The following is a 26,299-nucleotide window of genomic DNA, read 5'->3' as shown; positions in this document are numbered from 1 at the left end:
AAATTAGTGAGACTCAGCCGCAAAATAAAAAATAAAAAGGGCTGGGGATGTAGCTCAGTGGTAAAGCACCCCACGTTCAATCTCTAGTACCAAAAAAATAAAAAAGTATTAAAGCCAAACCAATACAAAGTTACTGTTAGAAAAAAGCAATAAGGACCAGAGTAACACTCCTACAAAAGCAGACCAAAAAGATGTGCCACACAAAACCCATCAAAACTACGATCTATCATCTCAAAACTAGTGAAAAGAAAGTAGAAAAAATGATACAGGATAGGAAAGAACATCATAAGTAAGAATCAAGAAAACCAAAAAAACAAACAACAAAACTCAGAATTATAACTCAAATTATTTTTTTTCCAAAATGCAGACTAAACTAGAAAGGGCCTAAGATCCCATAAGAACAACAGAAAATGCCTTGAGATAAGAGAAGGAAGAAAAAAATTTAAAAGAGGCAAAAAACATTTCAGAGAGGAAGCAATTAATCTAAAAGGCATCCGATATATGGATAACTGTTATATTCCCTAGAAAAGAGAACTAAGCAAGGGTACAAAACTCTATACTAGAAAATGAAATTGAAAAAGATCTGGAACTACACAGTAAAAGAACACACTCCTTACCTGAGAATATCATCTAGTATGAACAACATGAACATATATTCTAATAAAATTACTGAAAAATAAAATCACATGATTAGGGAAAAATTAATTATTCATATCATACTTTCACAGAGAAAGAATATGTGATCCTAGGATTTAAGATGCAGAAAAGCAACCTTTCAAGTAGGGCACAAACTCTCATAGACAAGGCTGACTTCAGGGACTACAAGGAAATTTACTAGAGAGCACTCAGAAAGATATCACAGTATCTAAAGAGACAGACAAAAGCATGAGCAGAAAGAAACAGTAAAACTAAGAATACCTGAACATTAAGCGAAAGAAAATATAGTATGTAAGAGCTATTATGCTCTGGTAGGTATAATTATGTTGATAAATTTGGAAGAATGAAGACTGCATGAAAAAAACCTTAATTTTTTAGTAATCATATTGATGTTGGCAGTTCTGACTCAGAATTATATTAAGTAAGCTGAGTGGGTCATGTGGGATGAAACAAATGAAAAATTATGAGATATTCTATCATCCTATATTGGAACCAGGATTTGGTATGGAAAAAAAGAGATGCAGATGTGACAAAACAGATGGAAGTAGCAGTCTTGTCCTTTTGAAGTGGAATTTAAAGTATTGATGTGAACACGCAAAAAAAGTCAATTTGTCCACCCACCCAAGTATTCAGCCTATCTCTGCCCACTGAAAAGGTCTAGAAATAATAACACAGTAGCAATGAGTCTCCCAGTATCAAGCAGTGATTTTTTATTTTTTGTAGTACTGAAGATTAAACCCAGGGGCACTCTATCATGGAGCTATGTCCCCAGCTAACCCACCCTGTCCTGCTTTTTTTTTTTTTTTTTTGGCGGTGGGGGGAGTTACAGGGCCTTCCTAAGTTGCTGAGACTGGCCTCAACCCTCTGCAATCCTCCTGCCTTAGCCTCTCAAATCACTGGGATCACAGGCATGCACCACTATGCCTGGCCAAGTCACATCTTAAAACACCATCATTTACTAAGAGAAACCAGGCAAATTCCAGGTGGAGGGCAGACCCTATGAGACAAGCCTAGAAACCCTCGTCATACATACCATACTGCACAGAAACTAGCAAAAGACCACCAGAACCATTTCAGGAGCTAAACTGAAGAGGTTGTCACTGTCTAAAGACAGGATAATTTGAGCTTCGATAGAGAAAATAATCACATAATCACAATGGATGAAAATCATGTTTTGATCCATGGATTCATAATGTTGGATGGATGAATGAATGGAAGAAAGGAAGGAAGGAAAGAAGGGAGGGAGGGGAGAAGGAAGGAAAAAAATCACAACTGGTCACCTTGGAAGAACGATAGGGAACTGGTACATACTCCAGAAAACTGATAAACAGAAGGAAAGAATCAAGCTTCTATCCTGCCTTTCTTATGCAGACAGTATCCCTAGGGAGTCAACTAAAGGATGAGGAGAAACATCTCTTTATAAAATATTGCAGCTAATAAATGAGAAAGAAATTATCCAATTACAATAATACTGTTTTGCAATGCCAATGGACCAATGGTCTCCCATGATGAGCATCAGGACCACAGATGCTTCCTGAGGCTGCATCACAACCAGCAAAGGGCTCTTGTCAAAGGGCTAAACTAATGGGACTTCTGAACCAGGCACCAACTTGAGGAAAGGTAGGATGAAGGAACACGACGAACTGCAACAAGAGTGTGCCAGCAGCAGATCCAGGTCAAGGGGAAGCCCAGTGGGTCAAAGGCCCAAAAGTCTCAATAGGTGAACTGTCAAAAAAAGAAGACAAAGCAAAAAGAAAGAAAAGGAAGAGGAAAGGAGAAGGGGGAAGGAGGGGAGGGGCGGGGAGGGGTGGGGAGGGGAAGGGAAGAGAAGAAAAGGAAAGGGGAAGGGGAAGGGGGAAGGGAAGGGAAGGGAAAAAGATGTACACACTTGGGTGACAGAAGCTGTCCAGTAGTGCAAGTGCGATGGCACCGGTTCAGGAGCATAGAGGAGTGCACCTCAAGTTGGCACAGTTCACTATATCTTGGTCACAAAGGTATCCACCCAACCACCATAAGCTAAACATTTACTTTGCGGCTTTCTGTATCATGTTTTGCTTGGCAAAAGGATGTGTCTTTGTGGGTTTGCTTGTTTGTTTGAAAAGGAGAGGGGAATACAAAGCAATTCTATTACTTATTTTCTAAAAAACTACCTAAGTGACTGAAGAACGATGCCATTCTAAAGACAGGGAGCCCAGCAACCCCTCCCCAGGGGTTGGTCTCAAATACCTGGTATCTTCACTGTGCCACTGGTGGAAGTGTCGTCAGTATAGGGATGGCTGCTTTCCACCACTACAGGCTGAGAGGAAAGCCGGCCACTCTGCGAGTCTGTGGCTACATCCTCCAATTCAGTGACACAGAGCTCCAACAACATATCTGCCACCTGGGAGGAGAGCAGGAAATGAGAGGCTGACTGGCTTTAGTCCTGGGTCAATGCTACCCCTGCTCATCCTGCTCTGAATATTTCCACAAAGACAGGATGAGAGTGGAGGACTTGGAGTTTGAGAAAATAAGTTCAAATTAAAGTTTCATTTCCTCACATATAAAATCAAAACAGCAAAGAATTTGCAAAGTGCTATATTACTTTCAGAAACAATCTATACAAAAGTAGCTGGAAGTATCACACTCAGGGTGAGGGGCACTTTATCGCATGCCGACTGATAAAAAACACCTGTAATGAAAGTATCAAGGGAAAAAACAGAATGTAGATGAAAATGACCAATATCCTAGAAAGCCCTGGGAGTCAAGGGGCAGGGGGCGGGGGCAGGAATCAAAAACAATAGAGCTACCCAGGTCTAGTCATGGCAGACAGAACATGGCAAACAAGGAGGACTACAAGTGTGAATAAGATTGAGGAATTTCTCTTGACCAAGGACAGCAAATGTTGGGCCCCCTATCATGTTGTCTCTATAATTCATAATATCTTTATTTTATTTTTTAAATTTAGTGCTGATTCACACCATTTAAGTGATTAAGCAGTGATTACAAATTACTTGACTGCCATTTTTAAGAACAAATCAGAATGTGTTATAATAAGCAATAATATATTACCACGAAAATATTCAACTCAAAAAAACATAACTCCTCTCCATACACTGTCTACTATACATTTCGGGAATAGGATTATTCATTTTATCCTCATACTCAGAGAATGTTTAGTTTACTAAACAGTTATATTAGTAACAAACTAATATTATTGTCATTTAGGCATGTTATTTTAAATTCAAATGTCCTTTTTTTTTTTTGAGTCCTACATATTAGGTCAGGGCAGAACATACGAGTAGCCATCTTGCCACTACAAGGATAGATTGAAGATAAACATATTATTATGGAACCTGAATGAATTACTTGAACAGATGTTGGCATCAAATGCCTATCTATATGCAAAATCGATGAGGGACTTGGACTTTAGAATCTTCCTATGCAAAGCCCATCAGACCCCACCAAAGGGAGGCCACTAAATTTATCAGGAGGGGGTAACACACATGTGGTAGCTATAGCTCTGGTGTTAGGGACCTCAGGGTTTTAACCTCATCTCTCCTAACACAAAGTTAGTATCCTTAAACCATAAAAACCTCTTGGAGCCTCAGTTTTCTCATCTGTATGTAAAGGTAACACTCTTTGTACTGATAAAATGCGCCAAAATCACACATGGTAGAAATCTGTATGGCAAATGTTGGGCAGTATTTTAAACCAAACTTCTCATGCACATTCTTCCTCTCATAAACACAATAAATTTGTGGAAGGGGGTGATCATACTCTGCTTATGGCAATTTACCTTGATTTAATCTTTTAGAATTATGTAATTTGTCTTAAAAAACTAGAAAGAAGAATCTATTATTCAGAAATTTTTCCTGAATAATAGATTAAGAAATATCAAGTACTTAAAATGTCCACTGCACCATCTACTCAACTGTACTTAAGTACTTTATCATTTTGGTGGTAGTAATACAGGGCCTAGAAAAACACAGTGAAGTATATGCAACTAGGAACACTGTACCAGGCCCCTGGCACAGCCAGTTCTGAAAAGACAAAGCAAGGCTACTGATAAATGGGAGAGTCCTCAAGAGAGCTCCAGAACTTCAAGACTCATCAATCCTACTTCTCAACATGCAGATATTGACTTTAAATTCATCTAGACCAATTGACTAGCTACAGGGGCTTATTCAAATTTAAAATTAAACTTAAATAAAATTAAAACTTTAGTTCCCCAGGTACACTAGCTACACTGCAAGTGTTCGATAGCTACACGTGTCTGGTGGCCACAGTCCCGCATAGTGCAGATACAGAACACTTCAACAATGACAGTCATACTGGACCCAGTGTCACGGAATATTAAAACAGTCAAACTATTGTGATATTAGAAAACAGTTATTTCAAAGAAACAAATAACAAAATCAGAAAAATAAAAGTCAGTAAATAGACCCAAACATATACAGTAAATACTCTAAAAGAGTGTGATAAGAGTAGTTTTCAAATCACTGGGGAAAAGGTGGATTAAATAATGTTAGAGCAACTAGTTTGCCATCTAGGAAAAAATAAAGCTGAATCATTATTCCTTACATCAAGATCAATCCCAGGTGGCTAAAAACTGTAAGCATAATAAACAAAACCATACAGATGATCAGAAGAAAACGGGACAATTTCTTTAAAACAAAGTCATATAAGTATTTTTTTTCCAGGTTAATACAAAAAAATGGGGGTGGGGTGTAAAAAGCCTGGAAGATTTGACTCCTTAAAAATTAGAAACTTCTGCATGGCAAAAAAATATCTAAATAATCTCAAAAGGCAAACTGGGAGTAAAACTGCAAAACCTATTTAAAGGATTTATTTAACAAACTCTACAAATGAGTAAGAACAAAGACGTAAACCAGTTATAAAACAGGTAAAAGATGGCACTGGGGGAATAATGGGATTTCACATTTTAAAGAAGTGCTTCTAAACTGATGTCTACTAGGATGAATCCAGCACAAGATCAAGCATGAAGAACAGTGGTGTGCCCCTGCAGAAGAGGCTGGCCTGCATGGAGAAGAGAGATGGAGCAGGCAGTCCCCAACATTCCCCATTTCTCACCTGTGGGTAGGCAGTGCCCATGCCAGACAGCACAGCTGAAAGCACATCCCGTCCCCTATCCCCTGCTCGGCTGCACACTGATAGCTTGAGCAGGTCCACCACCACACGGGTGTCATCTGCAATCAGGAGACTGGTGAACTCATCCAAGGATTGAGGCTCCGGGCCTGATGTTTTATTTTGGCTTTCAACATCCTAAATTAAATGACATTCAACAATTAAAATGAGAAATGATATTCAGTAGATTCACCAGTTTACCTGTGAACTGAAAGGACATTTGACCATCAGTAAAGAAGAGGCATGAGAAACCAAATTAATTAAGAAATGCCAGGTCCTTAATATATTCATCATGCCATGTACTAGGTTTTCAAGACTGACTGTTTTACGATATTACCAATACCATCTGTCAAAGAGAAATACCTTAAACTATAGAGAAATGGCAGCTTACTACTGTGTCATAGGTAAACATTATAAGAGGAGACCTGGAATGAACTTGCATCATGTGAAACCTATCCCTTACCCATCAGATATGCTTGGTGATCTTCTATCAACTAAATTTTACTCTATAACTTTATGTATTTTATCTTGAACCTCTCCATAATGCTTTCCTAGACTCTTCTCCATGTAACACATTATTCACAATCTCTTGCTCCTTGGATTCTTTGGAAAAGATAATATGTAAAAGTTTTCTCATTTTTACTATTTCTTTTTTACTTGCCTCTCCTACTATAACAGCTTAAACACACTGCATCTGTGATAATTCACCTTTTCTCCTTTTTAGCAGAGTAAAGGAACACACTTGTTGGCTGTGAGCTATTTCCCCAGCACCACTGCCCTATCCCCACCATGTGAGGTACCTCACCCAAGTCAGCTGCCCCACCTGGCTTGTCCAGTGTACAAGAGCTTCCTGGAGCTTAAGTCCTAGGGCTAGGATTATGGAATGGAGCAAGGAGCCATCAAAGCTGGGACATCTACAGCTTCTGGCCCTGGAGTGGGAACTGCTATGACTTGTGTAGAACAAGATAGGAACCAGTCCTTTAGGCTTTCCAGTTAGAGTCAGGCTCACCTAGAAAAAGCAAGTCAAATAAATGTCCCTTCTCTCCTGCTCCCTGAACCTCAAGAAATGCAGCACAATTCTTTTCAGAAACAGAAAAAAGCCAGAGGAGCACAGCCCTACACGAAGAACCCTAAGGGGAATGTGATGCACCCTGGACACTATGGGCTGGGACAAGATTCTTCCTTTACAGAGTGAACCTCTGCATGGAGATTCAGGGAAAGGAAGTGAAACTCATTAGAAATGATGAAATTCTCTCTGAAGAACAGCAAAAGCCTCCAGTAGGATATATTAATTATATATAATATCTTCAGTCTTAAAATTGAAATATACCTTTTTTCGTCTTGGGTGGGAATGTTTAAGAAAAAAAACATAAAATATGCCTAGAGGAATTGATTAAAAAGGCAAAGTACCAGAAGCATATCCTTAAACATGAATCATAGCCCAATACTAAAACAAAAATTACCATAATTTATGAGACACATCAAAATGAAAACAATAAGAATTTAGAGGTATAACCTCGACAACACCTGTATCTCCAAAATAAATTTGCAATAAAAAAAAGTAACATCCTTCTGCCTAAAGCAAAAATTTTGCCTTCTTTAAAGCAATTTCTGCATTAAACCCTCATTCCAGGAGAACTTCTTGGACAGTTGATTCCTAAAATGTAGCATGAAATATCTTATTAAACCCGAAAATTTTTGCCAGGAACCAAGGAAATGCTCAAAGAAAGATGAGAACATTTCAGCAAGAAATTAACACCAATTCTTCACAAACACTTCTTTAAAAAACAGAAAAGAACACTCCCAACTCAACCTAGAAAGCCAGTAACACTCTAATATACAAACCAGACACAGATACCACAAGAAATTTACCAATCAGTAGCCCATATGAATATAGATGCAAAACTCCCCAATAATATAGAACAAAATCCAGTAACATAAAAGAATTAGATGCCAAAAAATACAGAAAGGCGGATAAGAATAAACTCTGTGTTGGACTGGAACTGAAAGTATTGGTTTGAATTGGGTTTTGCTATACAGGTAAGATGTAGAAGTTGTATGTATATATTTATCTGCTGAAAGGGCCAAAACAACGATGCCCAGTAGCCAATCACCTCAATCTTGATTTCCAAAGCTTTTTGTCCTCTTAGAGCAATGGCCAATTCCAGGGCAGGGGTAGAGTAGGTACAAGATGAGTATGGAGTCAGGCACAGTGGTGTATGCCTGTAATCCCAAGGCTCAGGAGGATCAGCAAATTCAAAGCCAGCCTCAGCAACTTAGCAGGGACCTAAGCAACTCACCAAAAACTGTCTCTAAATAAAATATATTAGAAAAAAGGACTGGGGATGTTGCTCAGTGGTTAAGCTCCCCTGGGTTCAACCTCCTGCACCTACCTCTTAAAAAAAAAAAGTGTAAAAAACAAGATAAATATGGAACACCCTATTATCAGAAAGTAAGGAAAAGTTCAAAGGATTATAGGGACACCTCAGAATGACAAATAAACCATCCCAAAAGGGACCCATGGCCAGCCTGGGACAAATGATAATAGCAACAAATATTAATATTTAAATAAAATAGGAATCCACAATTCTATACCAATATAATAGGTAGGTGGGTAGATGACAGAAGATAGATAATAAGAAGGTAAAACTCTCCCTTACAGAAGAATAGTAATAATCATATCCTATAAGAAATGAGAAATTTGAGGGCTGGGGTTGTAGCTCAGTGGATGAGTGCTTTGCCTAGCACATGTGAGGCCCTGGGTTTGATCCTCAGCACCACAAGAAAATAAATAAATAAAATAAAGGTATCATGTCCATCTACAACTAAAAAAATTTATTTAAAAAAAAGAAATGAAATATTTGAAAAATGGCAACCACCATAGTAATTAACAATGGATTCAGTTAGGATCATTAATGCACTCCAAACTACAAGTGGGTAAAATATGAAGAGGAAAGACAAAGTATCTCCTCAGAAGTACTTAAGAATACACTAACTTTCACTGGAAAAACCCTTAGCTCACCAGAGATGCAGTAAATCCACAATGCAACGCTGCATCATTCCTATGGTGGTTCTGTCAAAATGAAGGACTTTAGAACTGTCCTGTATTGAAGATTGACAAGACAGTACAAAATTGTAGGCTGGGTGCTAACCTAGGAAGACACTATTGGGACAATGAGCAACAGCTGAATGAGTTTGTGGATTAGAAGAGAACCTGGGTCATTCTTGAGGTCCTGATACTCAAGAAACGTACACAGAAGCAGTAGGGAATGGCAGGCCTTGTGTCCTAGAATTCCCATAAATGGTTCAAAACAGCCAGCAACTTGAGAACCTATGGGAATGGTACATGGGGTGTTCCATGTTTTATCTCTAAACATTATTTCTGTGACTCTTGTGTATATTTAAGATTATTTCACATTAAAAAGTTAAAGATCGCCTTCTGACCTCTTTGGTTTTAGTCATGGTTTCTGCAATGATGCTGGCAGCTCCTGGGTCATCAGTCACTGGGATAAATGGCCTAGAAGAGGCTGGGGGAGCAGATGGGGTCACTGCAGAGGGAGTCACGGCATCCTCAGAAGAGACAATCTAAATGGAAAATATACCGGATAGAAAGTTTAAGTGGAAAAGCTCAGCAACAGCAGTCTTCTATGAGAGTCCAAAAATTCCTTATTAAAAGTTACTAGGGGCCATTTGGATTTTACAAAGGCCATACAGTGTTATACCACACATCAGCTACCATTCCCCAGTGGGCCTGGAGTAGACCTGCAAAGTCAATCACACGCATATTTCCAGGAAAACCTATTAATATTCATAGCAGGTCATATGAATCAGACTAAAATGAACTCACCTCTCTTCATGATTTTATTTTCCATAATCAAGTTACAAGACTTTTAAGGTTTCAAAGGTGTATTTAATGACTTTTTTAAAAACAAAAAACTATTTGCATTTCAACACTAGGAAAGCTCCTTCAAATGGCATATTTTTCTCTAATTCAAGATCAAAACCAAAGTATTACAGCAAAAATTAAGTGACAAAATGATAGATTTTCCTAGACACAAAGACACTAGCTTTTCTCTTTAATCTAATATTGCTTTCAGATTCACATTTACCTCTCTCTTTTCTTGCCATGGATTTGGACTCAGTCTGTCTTCAATGTCAATAGCCAGCATGCATTCCTCTCCATTCATGGGACTAGTCATGGCAGAGGCATCAGAAGTGGGTGCTGAGGAGGAGAATGAGGGACACTCCACTGGTGCAATCATGCCAGCCGGCATCAGGGCCCCGACTACTGCATCCCTGTCAGAACAGAAAGTCAGGCCTGCAGTGAGGTGCCTGCCACATGTGACAGGATGAACAAAGTAGAATGATCGCTCCCTGAAACATGTCCTTGTTTTTATAGGATATACATAAAAGTTTTAGAAAAACATCATTACTAGGTACCCATTGTCTATAAGCTAAAATATTTACATCCGATGTTTTTTATAGTCATGCACCACAAAACAACCTTTCAGTTGATGAGGAACTGCATACATGACAGTGATCTCATAGGACTGTATTGCGTGGTAATGTCCTAGCCAGCTTAATGTGCATAACTATATCCCTTGTGATATTAACAAAATGAAGTTCTCAGACTGTATCTCTACTGTTAAGCATTGTGATTGTACTTGAATAACCATGGTAAGGATAAGTAAAAGACTTCCTAATGTAAAAACTAGACCAGAATAAGCTTCTGACTCACCCTGAGAAACCCTGTTGGTTTGCCGGTAGAGCCTGCAGGCTGGATAATTGAATGACAACAATATTTGTTTTTACTGAAAGCCTGCCACACACCAGGCAGCAAGGACTAAATGTCCTCTCAATGACTGGCAGAAGCTTTGTTCTAAAGCTCGAGTTCCTAAATAAGTGCACCTTTCAGGTTCCACACCCAATAATACATTTAGAGATAAGCAATTCACTCAGGTTATGGATCTTGAATGTCCAACAAAGGCCCATGTGTTAAAGGCTTGGTCCCCAGGGTGGCACTATTGGTAGATGAAGGATTCTCGAAGAGGTGGGGCCTACTGGGAGGCTTTTAGGCCACTAGGGACACACCCCTGAGGGAGGTAGAAGACCCTGGTCCCTTTCTCCTTCTCTTTTCAACTCCTGGCCATGAGGTGACTGGCTTTTCTTCTGCTGCATGTTCCCACCACAGACCCAAAGCAATGGGGACAACTAATCATGGGCTGGAACCTTCAAAACTGTGAGCCAAAATAAACCTTTTCTCTTATTATCTTGGGAATTCTGTTTTAATGATTCAAAGCTAACGTGCTGTAAGAAAACAATAGCAAAAATCTGCAAAAGACAGTAGTATTGAAACTATGCCTTACCAACTGAGTGACACTGCCTTAAACATCACTTTCAATTACAATAAACTGATTATTCTTCTCTCCCCAAAACATTAATGCTTAGAGTTTACTGACCAAAACAAAATACAAAAATGAAATGTTCTTTAGCTTGGTTTTCTGATTCCTATTTCGACAACCATTAAAATAAAAACACAAAGATACCATCAATCACCATCAAAGGATATGTGACTTCAACTCATAGCACTTAAAGACAATAACATAACATTCTTGGAGACACTGTCAGTCAAAATATTTAAAAAAACACAAAGTGTACACAGTTACAAAATTTCAAAAATTAGCATACAAGCCTACCTGGCATACATGATTTGCAGTGCTGTAAGGATATGTGATAAGGCCTGCTGTTTGGCCAGGTTTCCATCCAATGAGAGGAGAATCTTGGCAAGAGAAGGGCGATTTGGCTTAGAATTATTCGCACCACTTATTTTATTACTGGCAGCAGAAGAATCGGAATCTGAAGGCACACCTGAAAAAGGAAAATAAAGATCTGGGTTCTGTTTTTAAGGTTATGGTTTGCTCTGTTTCTATAGTTTGGCCATTTAGATTAGTTCTAAAACAAAATAATCTGCATTTTGTTATTTCAAAGAGTATGTATTAGGCTCGTAGATAGTCTTTCCAGGTAAATAATGATTATTAGTACTTCTGTAAAGAAACTATTTTCAGCAAATGTTCACTTGAACTGCAAAAAAGCTGTAAAAACTTTTAAAATATGTAATATATGTATATAATGCATATATATGTGTGTGTATATATATAGATATATGTATATGTATATATAAAAGCTGTGAAAATGCCATCTTAACTACCTATATTTGCTTACTCCTACAAAGCAAGACCCCCCCTGAAAAAACTAACCGAGGACAAAAAAGAATCCAAACGACACAGAGAGATACTATTCACTGTTATAATGTCTTATGACACATACATCCCAGCTCACTGTCCTGAGAGTTCCCAAGCTTAGCAGAGATAGAAGAATCAAGCAGTGAAGGCCTGGTGAGTCTCCTTGAATGGAGAATGGGGAGTTGGGATCGTGGAGGACAACATGGCCAGAGGCTAGAGGTTGGGACCAGAAAGACTGAGTGTTCTGAAGAGCCCAGGAAACGTGCAGACACCTTCTCTCACCCCAGTCAAGGATTTGACAGAAATTGATGGAAGTATGTGAGAAGAAATTGCCCAAGTCAAATTAAAAAAAAAAAAAAAAAAAAAAAAAAAAAAACACCTGAAAGAAGTAGAAGCAACCCAGCAAACACACAAGGCCCAGGCAGCATTCATTCCCATCAGCCAGATTGGAAGACCTCACAGTCCACAGGGCACTGGGAAGAGAACTCAGAAAACTCTTCTCTCAGTGGTAGGGAATAATTAGCCCCATTCTCACCTAATAAATCTAAAACTAAGAACAAACAGAGTCAAACTACTTCAGAGTACTTAAATACACTGAAGCTCAAGAAGATTTATAGATACAAAAAATCTCCAGCAACATCCAAGACAAGATTCATGATATATGATATTCAATCAAACATTACCAACCAGTAGGCAGAATGGCAAGAAAATACAACAAAAATAGAAAACGGGGGAAAAAAGGTGGTGGGGTGGGGGATTCAAGGAAAGCACAAATTTGTTCCTTGAGAAAACAGATAAACCTCAAGTCCAACTGGAAAGATAATAATAATATAAAAAAAAAAAGAAATGATATCACTACAGATTCCATAAACATCAAAAAGGGAAATAAGCAAATACTGAGACCAACTTTATGCCCGTAAATTCAACAAGTTAGATAAAATGGACAATTACATCAGAGACACAAATCCTACTGGAAAAGAAGTATTTATTAAAGCAATGAAATTTACAGTTAAAAAAAAAAATCACACAAACACATACATGCATACACGCACACACACACACACACACATACACACACACACACAACACACACACACACACACACAGAAAACTCCAGGCCCAGCTGTCTTCACTGATGAATTCTGCTGAAATAATAATTCTACGAAAACTTAAAAGATAACTGAAAAGAAGGGAATACCAGACAGCCCTTTCTCTGAGTGGGGATTATACTGGGGATTGAACCCAGGAGTGCTTTACCACTGAACCATATCTCTGGCCCTTTTTATTTTGAGACAGGGTCTTGCTAGGTTACTTAGGGCCTCACTAAGTGGCTGGCCCTGAACTTGTGATCCTCCTGCCTTGGTGTCCTGAGTAGCTGGAATTACAGGTCTGGCACAATTAAAAAAAAAAAAAAAGAAAGCAAGCAGAGATAAAAGTAACAAAACACATAAAGAACTTGCATACTATGGTACTGTACTAAGAAGGACACAGCAAAAATTGCTGCCCAGGCATTAGAAGTAGAACATCACACCCAAGTTACTCAAGCCTGTGACCAGAAATAAGAACTGACAGGGATTTCTCACAGAGGCCTAGGAGACTGGACTCCAGTTTTCCTGACTGCACTTCCTTTAAATCAACCATTTAGGTATTTGCCCACAATCTTAAAGTGAACCATGTTCCATTCCCTTATTTGATCTGCATGTTCTCTTTCTCTCTCCCTCTTTCTCACTCTTCATTCATGCCTCCTGTGACCGAGGGACTAGAAGACTGCCCTCCCAACTCATCACACCCTCCTTGTCCAGGATCTGAAAGTAAAAAATCTTTGAACTTGTTTTCGATTATGGTGGCATATTGAATTTGCCCCCTCCAGTCAAATAATGAGGGGCTGTTTCAGTTCTTCCTGTGTCTGGGAAGAATAGAAGGTTGCACTCCTAGCACCAGAGTGATGGTAGGGCAGGCATAAAATGGACACAGGTCACACAAGAGTCACAGGGACATCTGCCAGGACAAACAAATTTCCATGTGAGGAACCTTCTGGTTGCAAATTGGACAACCAAGCATTAGGACATCTGCCAGATAAAAGAAGCATTCTGTGAAAGGTACACACTATACACATCTACACACATCCATACCAGCTCCTCTTCATCTTCCATTACAGCAAGTTTGCTAACTACTCTGGTACTGGAATCCCAATTTAGCTAGGAGCTCTGAGAACAGTTACAAACTATTATACAAATATAATATTATTATATTTATAATAATATTTATTATTAATATTGATTAATAAATATTAATATAAATATTAATATTTATATATAAATATATTATATAATATATAATATATTTATAAATATTTATATATATAAAACAAATATAATATAAAAGAAATTTTTAAAAAAAGAACTAAATAAATCAAACTCAGACCATGTTTGTGGATTGGAAAGTTTCACAAAGAAGAGATGCCAATTCTACCCATGCTGATATGCAGATTTAATGCAATTCCTATCAAAATTCCAGTAAGTTTTTAGATATATAGACAAATTAAAATTTATATGGAAAGGCAAAGGAACTAGAATAACTAAAACAATTTTGAAAGAGTTCAGAGTAAGGGGAACAATCAGTCGATCCAATTTAAAAAATTAGTATAAAGTTAACATAATCATGACTGTGTGGTACTGACATAACAATGTAACCATGCAAATATGTCCAACTGATTTTTAACAAATCTGCCAAAGCAATTCAGTGGAGGAAGGCCAGCCTTTCAACAAATGGTGCTAAAGTAAATGAACTCAATTAAGTTTAAAAAAAAAAAGAAAATCTCAATCTAAGCTTCACACTTTATAAAGAACCCATGACTTAAGTATAACATAAAACTATAAATCTCCTAAAAAAGAACACAGCAGAAAACCCTTATTAAAAGTATACTTAGGAGCTGGATGTGACTGTTCACATGAATAATCTCAGTCACTCAGCTAAGGCAGAAGGATCAAAAGTTTGAGACCAGCCACCACAACTAAATGAGACCTGTCTCAAAATTTAAAAAACAAAATAAAAAGGGCTAGGGGTGTAGATCAGTGGTAAAGAATCCCTGTGTTCACTCCCTAGTACTAAAAAAAAAAAAAAAAAAAAAAGGAAATTATGCTTATGATGTGATACCAAAAATATGATCCATAAGAGAAAAAGCTAATAAATTAGAAACTTTCATGCTATGAAGAAAGATGCAAAGATAAGATACAGACCTGGGGAAAGCATTTGCATACCACATAACTGACAAAGGACTAAAAACACCTAAAATATATAAACTCTCTAAACCCAATAATTTAAATTTTTAAAAATTCAGAGACAGAAAAAAATCCAATTAGAAAATGCCACATTGACATGTCACCAGAGATATAAATGGCAAATATCCATATGAAAAATGCTTAACATTAACCATTATGAGAATACAAATTAAAACTACAAGAAGATATCACCATACAGCCATGAAAAGTGGCTAAAAATAAAATAACAATGGTGAAGATATGGGGGAAACTGGGTCATTCATCCACTGAAAGTGAGAATGTAAAACAGCACAGTTGCTCTAGCCAAGTTTTGCACCAAACAAAATGTGTATTCTCCATATGATTCAGCAATTGCCCTCTTGGGGCACTTAGAACAGAGAAACAACTTATTTTCACACAACTTATTTTCATACCTGGATATGGATGACGTAACAGGTTTATTTTTAATAGCCAAAAACTAGAAATAATCCAAGGAGTCCTTCAATGAGTGAATAAACCAGGAAATACTACTAACACTAAGGAATAAAACTATTGGATATATACAACAACTTGGACGAATCTCCAGAGGATTATGCTGAGTGAAAAGTGTATTTCAAAAGGTTATACACACAAGGTGATATGAAAAAAGATCAATACGCAATTATAAACTGAAAAAAGACTATGGCAGGGCCTCATCTTCATCTACACCAGAAAAGGAAAGCATAGGAAAACTATGAAAGCTAAGTAACTTGCCCAGACCATATTGCTAGTAACTGGTGAAACCAGATGACATTCATGTAGTAAAAAAGCAAATAGCAGTGGAGACCATATGTCCCCCATTGAGAGAAAAAAGACGAAAACAAAATAATCATATGAGAATTTCTTAGAAAGATGAAGTTCCCTGAAGAAAATTAATTATATTAAGCAACCTGAATATTTCTATATAGTAGCAAGGAACAAGCACTCTTTAAAAAAAAAAAAAAAAAATTTAAACAGTACTCATGATCTGGAACACTTGAGATCAATTTGAGAGAGATACGCAAGACCTGCACACTCAAACTACAGAATATTGTTAAGAGAAATTAAAGGCCAAAACAAATAGACACATGATATTTGTGGGCTGGATGATTCAACATTGTAAAGATATCCATCCTCCCCAAAGTGATTTATAAAAATGCAATGCAGATTAATAAAAACCAACAAGCTGATGTTAAAAGTTATATGGACAGCCAAGACATATTTGAAAAAACAAACAAACAAACAACAACAAAAAAGATAAAACTAAAAATGACCACAACCTCAATTCAGGTCTTTTATAAACCTACAGTAATCAAGGCATCAAACCACACAAAGAAATCAATGAAACAGAACAGAACCCAAAACAATAGATCCACACATGTACAGGCAACCAATTTTCTGGGAAAGGCACAAAGATAATTCAGTAGGCAAAGGACAGATTTTCAAAAATGCAACTGAAACAACTACATATCCATATATGCAAATAATAATAATTCAATCCAAACCTCACATTATATGTAAAATTTAGTTCAAAATCGAGCACAGACCTATCTAACACTATCAAACTTCCATAAGCAAACACAGAAAGAGAACTTTTATGATCTTGAGTTAGGCAAAGGTTTTTAGACATGATACCTAAAGTACACTCATAAAAGAAAAATTGGATAAACTGAACTTGATCAAAATTAAAACTTTTTCTCTTTAAAATTCAAGAGCAATGCAGGGGGGCCAGGGGTGCACATTCCTATAATTCCCAGCTATTCTTGAGACTGAGGTAGAGGGGATTCCCAGGAGTTCAAAGCCAGCAAGATCCTGTCTCTAAATTAATTAATTAATTTACTTTCAGCCGGGAAGAGAATTAAAAGACAAACTATAATGGGAAAAATATTTGCAAGTCATATATTTGACAATGACTTATATTTGAAATACACAGAGAACTCTTGAATTTGGTAAAAAAATCCAGCCAAACTAATTTTAAATATGGGCATAAGATTTAAACAGGCCTGTACCAAAAAAGACACCGGAACACTATATAAGCACTTGTTCAACACCATTAGTCACTAGAAAAATGGAGGTTAAAATCAAAATGAGATACAACTACACGCTTATTAGGATGACTAAAATTAAAGACCAAGCTATCAAGTGTTGGCAAAAATGTGGAGCTGAAACAACCACTTTACAAAACAGCTAACTTAAGAAGTTAAACACACACCTACCATATGATCCAACCATTCTTCTCCTAGGAATTTACCCAGAGAAATGCAAGTGTTTGTCCATACAAAAACCTATACGTGAATGCCTATTAGCAACTTTATTTGTGTAGTCAAAACCTGGAAACAACCCAAATGTCTGTCAACAAGTGAATGAATAACAAACTATACTCATAAATGAGATAATATAAAACAATAAAAAATGAACTATAGATACATACAACTAGTCTCAAGATAATTAAGTGTATTAGGTAGGATTCTCCACAGAGAACCAACAGAAAAAGAAAAAAAATGCATGCTTAGATATTTTATGCTATATCTAGATATTTTATATAACATACATAAAATTCTAAGAGGGCTTATTAGATTGGCTCCCCAGATCACAGATTGAAAGTCCCACAAAGGCCATCCACAGGCTGGAGAGCCAGAAGAGCCAGTAGCTAAGTGGTCCAAGAAACTGGAAGCCTCAAATTAAGAAAGAGAAATATGCAACCCCAGTTCAATCCCATCCCCAACACCTGCCACCAAACACTGATATGAGCCCTGGTTCAAAAGTTGAAGAATCTGGAGTCTGATGTTCACCAGCAGGAGCAGCAGCAGCAGCAGAAGGTAAACACACCCACTTGGAAGGAGGAGCTCAAGCTAGAGAGTCCATTTCGCCCTCTTCCATTTTTTCATTCCATTTGGGCCCCCAGCCTACTGAATGGTACAACTCACATTCAGGATGAGTCTTCCTACTCAGTTCACTGGCCCACAGCCAATCTTTCTGGAAATATCCTCGTAGACACTCAGAAGTATGCTCTACCAATTCTATTGCTGCTTTTTTTTTTTTTTAAACTGGGATTAAACACAGGAGAGTTTTACCCCTGGTGCATTTACAGCCCTAGTCCTTTATTTATGTATTTATTTTTAATTGAGACAAGGTCTCATTAAGTTGCTCAGGGTTTAAATTGCTAAATCTAGCCTCAAACTTGTAATCCTCTGACATCAGCCACCTGAGTTGCTGGGATTATAGGTCAGGGTCACTGTGCCCAGCTGCTTTACCAATTCTCTAAGCATCCCTCAATGCAATCAGGTTGATACCCAAAATTAATCATCACACTATAATTAGTGAGAAATTCAAGATAAAAAAGAGTATATGTGGTAAGATTTAAATAATACAAAATTCTAAGAAATGCAAATTGAACTTAATGATGGACAGCAAGTCAATGGTTATGGGGGTTAGGGAGAGGAATTAAGAGCAGAAGGGAGAATCTGTGAAATGACAGAAACACTGGGGGATTAGTGTGTATGCTCATTATCTTTGTGCTGACATTTTCACAAGTGCATACATATTTCAAAGCTGATCAAATGTATACTTTAAAGTGCTGGGGAATTATACTGGCCAAATTGTTATACTCTGTGTATGCACTAATATATAAGAACAAATCTCACCACATATACAACAATAATGCACCAATAAAAAAAAAAAGTGGAGAAAAAAATGTATATTTTAAACAGAAACAGTTTACTGTATATCATCTGTACCTGAATAAAACTATTAATAAACACAACGCAGCCCAGGACAGTGCCTATATCTCCCTATATTTAAGAATCTTCTGTTTGCACACATGTACAGCACTGTTGGAGTTGCCTTGATCATAAACCCAAGAATTATCTTCTACATTTTTCATTCTGGCATGCATAAATCACATAAGATTTTGTGCCTTCAGGTTCATAATGCAGTTAACACAGCACTACAACCTCCAATGTGTCAGAACTAATACAGGAATCTATAATGTTGCTGCGGCCTAGAGAAGGACGACAGAGAAGATACAAAAATGTGTTACCTAAATAGGAAGCACCTAAAGGGTCTCTTGCAGTCTGGAAGAGGACAGGCTCATGGACAGAGGGTGTGGCCACATCCACAGTTGTCCATGCCACACTGTGCGATGACCCACAAGCCACTCGCGTGATCTTCTGACCTTCTAAACCTTGTACAAGTGTGGGCTTTCTATTAACTGTAGTTGTGCCATTGCCCTGTTGGCCATGGTCATTGTCACCCCAAGCATAAACCTGTTTAGATTAAAAAAAAAAAAAAAAAAAAAAAAAAAAAAAAAAAAAACAGTTTTCAACATGTCAGACAATTTTCTTAAAATTTACTTGAAAATGTTTAAAGTATATGCCATGGAACAGTCTTATAAAATGGCATATGTGGACTTCGACTAAGAAAAATTTAACCATAAAAATGCTGATCAACATAAAAATGGATGTTAATTTAATATTAATCAAATCAATTTATTCATTTTACTTTGTTATAGAACAGGGAATCCTCTTGTCAACTACGGACAGTAACTTATTTTTTCCTTTATTTTGCCAAGATCAAAAACAATATATTCATTTTTCAAGTAATTAGCTTCTTGACTTTACCTAATCATAAAATTCACTTTTTATTTTTAAAAAGTATAGTAATTTTGTTTTCATAAATGCATTTTAAAATATGGCATCCCTGAGCCAGTCAGGGCATGTACTTCTGAAAGGAGCGGAATAAATAATTCTTATCTAGTGTTAACTTTATTTATTTCTAAGATGTAGTATGTATCTCCTCCATTAACTATCAACTTTCTAAAGTAAAATATTGCTAATACCTTAGGAGCACCTTCAAGGATAACTCCCATGTGGATTTCAGAATGGAATGACTCTTTTCCAAGTTCCCTACTCCAAACTGTTCTGTCAAGATAAGTGCTGTCATGACCACCACTTCAGGAGGGCAGCAACACACAGGCCACCTGCAGCCTTACCTGCCCTGAGTCTGTGACTGCCAGGCAGTGCAGGGCCCCAACGGCCACATGCACGATCTTCTTCCCTCTTAGCCCTTCCACCACCTGCGGCTTCCGCACATGCACATCAGAGCCATGGCCCAGCCTGAAGTAATCACCCTTCCCCCTGAGGAGAGGCCAACAGTGTGAGTTTTAATATATAATTACAGTCTCATAATGCTGCACAAGAAAATGCTCAGTCTTTTGAAGATAGCTTGATGAAAATATCACACACATAGCATATGTAGAACTTACATTCTAAAATCATACTCCATGAATTCAAAATTAATTCCGTTAGCTAAATCCTTAACAATGTAAAATGTTTTATAATATTTAAGTTACTATTGTTGACTTTCATATAAAGAGACAGAAAAGCAGACATAACCCTGAAATTCCTTCCAAAGATCTATCTGGTATATGCTTTTTTTCAAGCTGCTACTGGTCATGATTAGCACTAGGGCCCAACACAGGTTCCAAGATTTGTCTGGGCACCACTATATTGTACTTTAACTTTAAGCTTTTGCAAGAATCACACATAAAATTTTCCAGAACTAAAGGATGCAAATGTCTATTTTGCTCTCATTTTATTATTGGGCTTTTGGTATAATAAAAGTAGAAAAAGTGCTTTATATAAATCTCACCTGAACAGGAAAGGCAACTAGGCTAAAATTTCCCTAGCATTCTTTTCAAAATGACCCATTTATAACAGGAACCTTCTTCTTGTAATATTACCATTAATCCTAACTCAATACAAATCAAAAAACAAAGATGCCTAGATGAGTAAGACAATGACATTTCACAAGCATCCAAGGTGGGCCTGGTGTGAGGTCGAGGCTCCCCACGCATATCTCAAAAAGCAAAGAAATGTTGGTAGCAGTGAGGTAGTATACATACCATGTCCACACCACTCCTGACTTGGTGAGAGCCAAGGAGAACTGAGCTCCACACTCAATTTGGCACACCCCCTGGCCATTTAGTCTCTCGATGTTCTGTGGAATGTTACAGCCTTCACTTCCTCCCCGGCCCAATTTTCCAAAGTCACCATCACCCCAGGAAAATACCAAACCTAGGTTTAAAAAATATTACTTAAAGCCAGCACTTCATTACATTCCTACCCACCCCAAATCTTAAGACCACAACAAGTGCTCACCTTCATCAGTGAGAGCCAGGGTCTGTGCATCTCTACTTCCACACGCAACCTGGATTACTCTGTGACCAAGAAGGACTTTCACCTACTCAATTACAAATATAAAGACAGAATCAATCAGAGACACTGACAAAGCAAGAGAAATTTTTCCCACAGACCGAAAGTCAATAATGCACATCTTTATGAACTTTCCTAGACTTAAGGCTTATCTGCATTTAAAATCATCAGGTAGTAAGCTTTCTATAAGCAACAAAAATGTGTATAATCACCATTTTGGGCTTCAACTGTGTCGTATTATCTCCATGTCCCAACCGGCCATACTCCCCGAGGCCCCAGGTATACAACTCCCCACTGGACGTGAGGGCCGCACTGTGTGAGCTCCCACAGGCAATGTCCCGGATGCGCTTGGTTTTCAGGGCCTCTATCAGTCTTGGTTTGTCACAGTTCCTAAAACGAAATCAAATTACACTCCCTACAATCAATTCATCCTTTCTCAAAGAGAGGGGGGGAAAAGATATCTACATTGATCCACCTTTAGTCAACACAAGATCTTCAAACCAACTTAACTATGATAGCCTTAAAACAGTATGTGAAATCAAACCACATTCATCCATTTTTTAAAAAAAAAAATTAAAGACCTAGGGCCATAAACAACCTGTCCTATGCAAAACAACTATTTAAAGGTACCCACTATTATTATCAGTAACAGTTTCTGATTAACAAGTAAGACTGAAGAAAACATTCTTACATTCTGCTGAAGTGTCCAAGTTTCCCATCATCACCTTCACCCCATGAGAACACCTTCCCATCAACAGTTAAGGCTGTGGCATGCCGTCCACCTGCAACATTGACATGCACATAGGTTGCCAAAGTGCAATGTACCAAAGGTCACAGCATAACTACCCAATTCACTTGGTGTATAGCATATACTCCATGAATATACACTGAATAAAGGAGTAAACAGGATCAACACTTTAGTTATGAAGGCTTTCTGGGTAGCATATATGCAAATTAAGAGAACTTTAAGTAAACCACAAATTTTAACTCTAAAAAAGTTTTATACTTGCAAAGAAACAGCAAAATAATGCTGATTGTTAATGGGCTTCAGTTATGTTCAATATACAAAAGATCAAAATTTAGGTGGAAGACAATGAAATAAGTATATTGGTGATTAGAGGAATTGCCAAATATGGTAGCAATTTAAGCTTTTGAACGATGCACCCATTGGTGAAGTTATTTAAGCAGAAGTACCATCAATTTTAAGTAAGGTAATATTATACTCACTGTTCCAAAAGCATAGCAGTTTTTTCTACAACATGGAATACTCTCCCAGTCCACACACCCCACCTCAGGATTATATACACAACCTCTGGTTATACACCTGATGCACTGCCAGCTCCTGGGCCCTAAGGACAGTGTGATAGGTGGGGCTTCTTGACCCCAGCACTCATTCTCTCCTCTCCCTTACCTATAGAATCCCCACATTATCAGGTGCTACAATGTGCTGAACTAACAAGCAAATTTCCCAGCCTTCAATGTCCACAGAAAACTAAAAAAAGGGTTCTGTAGGCTAGAGGATAGGCCATCTATTGATGCCTGGGTGTAGGAACTGAAGGTTAAAGCAACAGGGTCAACTTCCCACAGAGGCAGATAGGAAGAGTCAACACTCCTTGAGGACACAAAGAACATATGAATGGACCCAGACCCTACCTCTATAATTTTACAGAGGAGAAAAGTAAAATTTTGTCTTGTTAAGTCATTATCATTTGCTTTTCCTGTTATACAGGTTTACATCTAACCCCATCCAATAGAAGCATAAACTGAGCTTTGTAACCAACTCAGTTCCATTTCTCAAAGACCTTGCACACAGCTTCAAAATAATATTCAATAAAGGTACTCTAAATTGAAGAATGATATATTTTTTTAAATAATCTTTCCTAGCAGTGGGGTTCATAAACACTTGGAAATATGATGAGTCACAGACTCTTTCCCCAGAAAAATAACACATATTTAATAGGCACAGAACTTTATGACATCATAGATATATGGGCCCAAGCCCGTAGCTCCAAGATCAAACAACCCATCCTTTGAGGGGTACAGCCACACATCTAAAATGCCAACAATGCTGATCTCAAAACAAAACAAAACAAAAAAACTCTCATTTAGCATTTTTGCACTGATAGATTAATTCTAGAGCACCCAGAGATTTACACTATCCAATTTTTATTCCTATTAATTAAAGACTTGAAAAAGAATGCAAGAAAACCTTAGGGAAAATTATTTAAGGGTCTTTTTTATTTGCAGAATAGGAGTACAGGCTTACTCTGCATGCGAGTGCTAATGCCAGATATGTACCTGAGTGAACTGCCACCTTCTTGACCACATAGCTGCTGAGGGCCGTGATCTGCCGCGGGATGGGAACTGTCCCACTAGACATGCCCAGTCCCAGTCGGCCATTTGTAGCTTCTCCACAAGCGTACACCTTTCCTTCCACAGTTACTGCAAGGAACAAGAGCCAAGAGAAGACTCACTTTTCACAACACAAAATTTGTGCATGTGTGCACATGCACGCTAAGTGCAATTTATAAATTTTTATATATTAGAATAATCATACCTGCAAATAAACTTTTAGAACCACCAGCCACCTGTACCACATTCAAAGCAGACAGAGTCTCAGAAAACGAAGGTACCTTTATCTAAAATAGGTTTATTTTTTAAAAGCAAAAGAAAGAAAAGGATAATTATATTTGTACTTCAAAAATTTTAAGTGATCTTACTAGATGATATCAGAATTACTGTTAATTTGTATGGCTACTTTAACTCCAGGAGCTCTTCCCCTCTTAGAGATACACACTGAAGTAATTTAAGGATGAAAGGAAAACTGAGATGTATTTCAAAATAAATCAGATTAGGGGAATGGATAGTTAAAAAAATGTAGCCAGTTGTTCATTACTCTTGAAATTGGTAATAGGAACATGCGGGCTCAAGACTAATCTTTTTACCTGGTCACACATTTTATTATGAACATTCTCATAATAAAAAGCGAAAAATAAAACACCCATAATGCAAAGATAAAAACAAACCACTGGTAAACTGTATTTTATTTCAAGCCTTGTCCTGTTCATTCTCTTTGATTCTGACACTGACCCCTCTAAGAAATTATATGTGTATATTTGCCATTGTAGAGGGGTGTGATTTAACTTAAAATTATTGGTGCCCTTTGTCTAAGAAACCCTTTACTATTCCACACCTCAGAAATTGTCATGAAGTCACTACTGCAGTGGAAGTAAGGATTTCTATCACAACCTTGGAACCCTGATGGCCCTTCAAAGGAAAACTCCATGTGTGACAGCAAGCAGGATCCCAGCTTCCAACAGCGGGCACGCCTCAGGAACTACTAGATAGCCCTGCACTAGCACAGCTAGTTTGCTGTCAGAGTTTACTGTCACTGCCCACTTGCAAAATTGGGGTCAGAGGGTCCTAAAACATAAATGTAATTCAAGGTTATTCAAATAAAGATGAAGCTTAGTTGGCCCTAGAAAGGAGGGGTTCCAGATAAATGAATTCTAACTTTCTGAGTTTCTTTACAATGCAGGTATAATAAGGAGACTTAGGACAGGTGATTGATGCCCCATTTAACAATAAAAGGAAGTAAATTTATTAATCACAGAGAAAACCATCTAAACTGAAATCCTAAGAAATTTGATTTGGAGGCTCTTCACACAAGAGATGCCGAAAAATGAAAGGTATACTGAATTCAACTCTAGTTCAAATACATCATTTATTACATCTACTCTTTTTTTAAAAATCTGCTCTTTTTCTCCTAAACAACTTATAATACTTTATAAATTAATCCTTCATCCAACTTCTTATGGGATTAAGTACACATTAGAAACACAGAAGCTGTGGCACAGCTTTCCCATGGTTAAAAACTTATTAACAAGATAAATGAGAACATGAAAGTCTTTCTCCCCACAACAAGCCCTTCAAAGCTAACTAGTATACATGTGCACATGCACCTATGTTTTGTTTCTCTGCAAAAGCATTTTCTTCCCTACAAAGGCTATTTCACACTGTAGTACCTCAAGTACCAAGTGCCCAAAGAGCAGACACCACATCTTGCCCATCTTAGTACCTGAGGATATACCTCAGTGGTAGAGCGCTTGCCTAACATGCACAAGGCCTGTTGGGATAAGCGGGGGGTGCCCAGGGCACACGGCTCACAAATATAGACTATTATTAAAAACTTCAAAAGAGGTTGGCCACTGCCAAGCCTCTGCAAGACAAAAGCATTGGCAAGCTTCCTCCTCAGGAGTCATGGAGTTGTAGGTGATACAAAATGTCAGCCCAGGGAGAGATACCTTAGAACCCTTGAGCCCGCCCAGCTGGTCCTTGTCATTCAGTCCCCACACGAACACTTTGGTTCTTATTGTAGCTGCCGATTCCAGCCCTGCAGCCTTCTTTCTAATAAGGCTATCCAAAGGAAAACACAGAAATAGAAGTTATTCAACATAAAACATTTAAAAAATAAAAATAAGAGCAACCTCAATCAATCAAAGTTTTCTGGTTACTGTCAGAAATTCAAGATTTTATTTTAATACAATAAAATCTCAAGTATCTACAGAAGTTTCACCACAATTAATTTCAGCTATTTTTGATAGAGTTCTTTCCATGATACACTACAAACCTCTTTCTTCTTAAATACCAAGTTGAACATAAAAACTGTTCTGACACAGAACAATTTCCACCTTTCACCAGAACACATAGAAATACTAGCGAAATGTCTCCAAGAGCCATGTGGGAATGACCTTGTGGCAATGTCCCTAAACCTTGATATCTTTTT

The 26,299-nt window shown here is 37.6% G+C and overlaps 1 protein-coding gene across 2 annotated transcripts in view; it reads right to left on the bottom strand.

The window, feature by feature from the left end:
- Positions 1-26,299, bottom strand: part of HERC2 (HECT and RLD domain containing E3 ubiquitin protein ligase 2) — a 204,370-nt gene that overhangs the window by 38,374 nt on the left and 139,697 nt on the right. For both annotated transcript variants that reach the window (XM_079128427.1, XM_079128428.1), the window contains exons 57-70: positions 25,818-25,929; positions 24,071-24,152; positions 23,812-23,955; positions 22,205-22,295; positions 21,726-21,903; positions 21,460-21,541; positions 21,204-21,375; positions 20,292-20,436; positions 19,341-19,566; positions 11,478-11,649; positions 9,891-10,077; positions 9,226-9,366; positions 5,728-5,919; positions 2,884-3,037 (exon numbers count right to left, since the gene is read on the bottom strand). In XM_079128427.1, the coding sequence (XP_078984553.1) occupies positions 2,884-3,037; positions 5,728-5,919; positions 9,226-9,366; positions 9,891-10,077; positions 11,478-11,649; positions 19,341-19,566; positions 20,292-20,436; positions 21,204-21,375; positions 21,460-21,541; positions 21,726-21,903; positions 22,205-22,295; positions 23,812-23,955; positions 24,071-24,152; positions 25,818-25,929 (2,078 nt within the window). The remainder of the gene's footprint in view (positions 1-2,883; positions 3,038-5,727; positions 5,920-9,225; positions 9,367-9,890; positions 10,078-11,477; positions 11,650-19,340; positions 19,567-20,291; positions 20,437-21,203; positions 21,376-21,459; positions 21,542-21,725; positions 21,904-22,204; positions 22,296-23,811; positions 23,956-24,070; positions 24,153-25,817; positions 25,930-26,299) is intronic.

This window comes from Sciurus vulgaris (assembly GCF_902686455.1).
Source record: "Sciurus vulgaris genome assembly, chromosome: 2".
Taxonomy (NCBI): Eukaryota; Metazoa; Chordata; class Mammalia; order Rodentia; family Sciuridae; genus Sciurus; species Sciurus vulgaris.
This window is presented reverse-complemented; position numbering and strand designations above follow the sequence as displayed.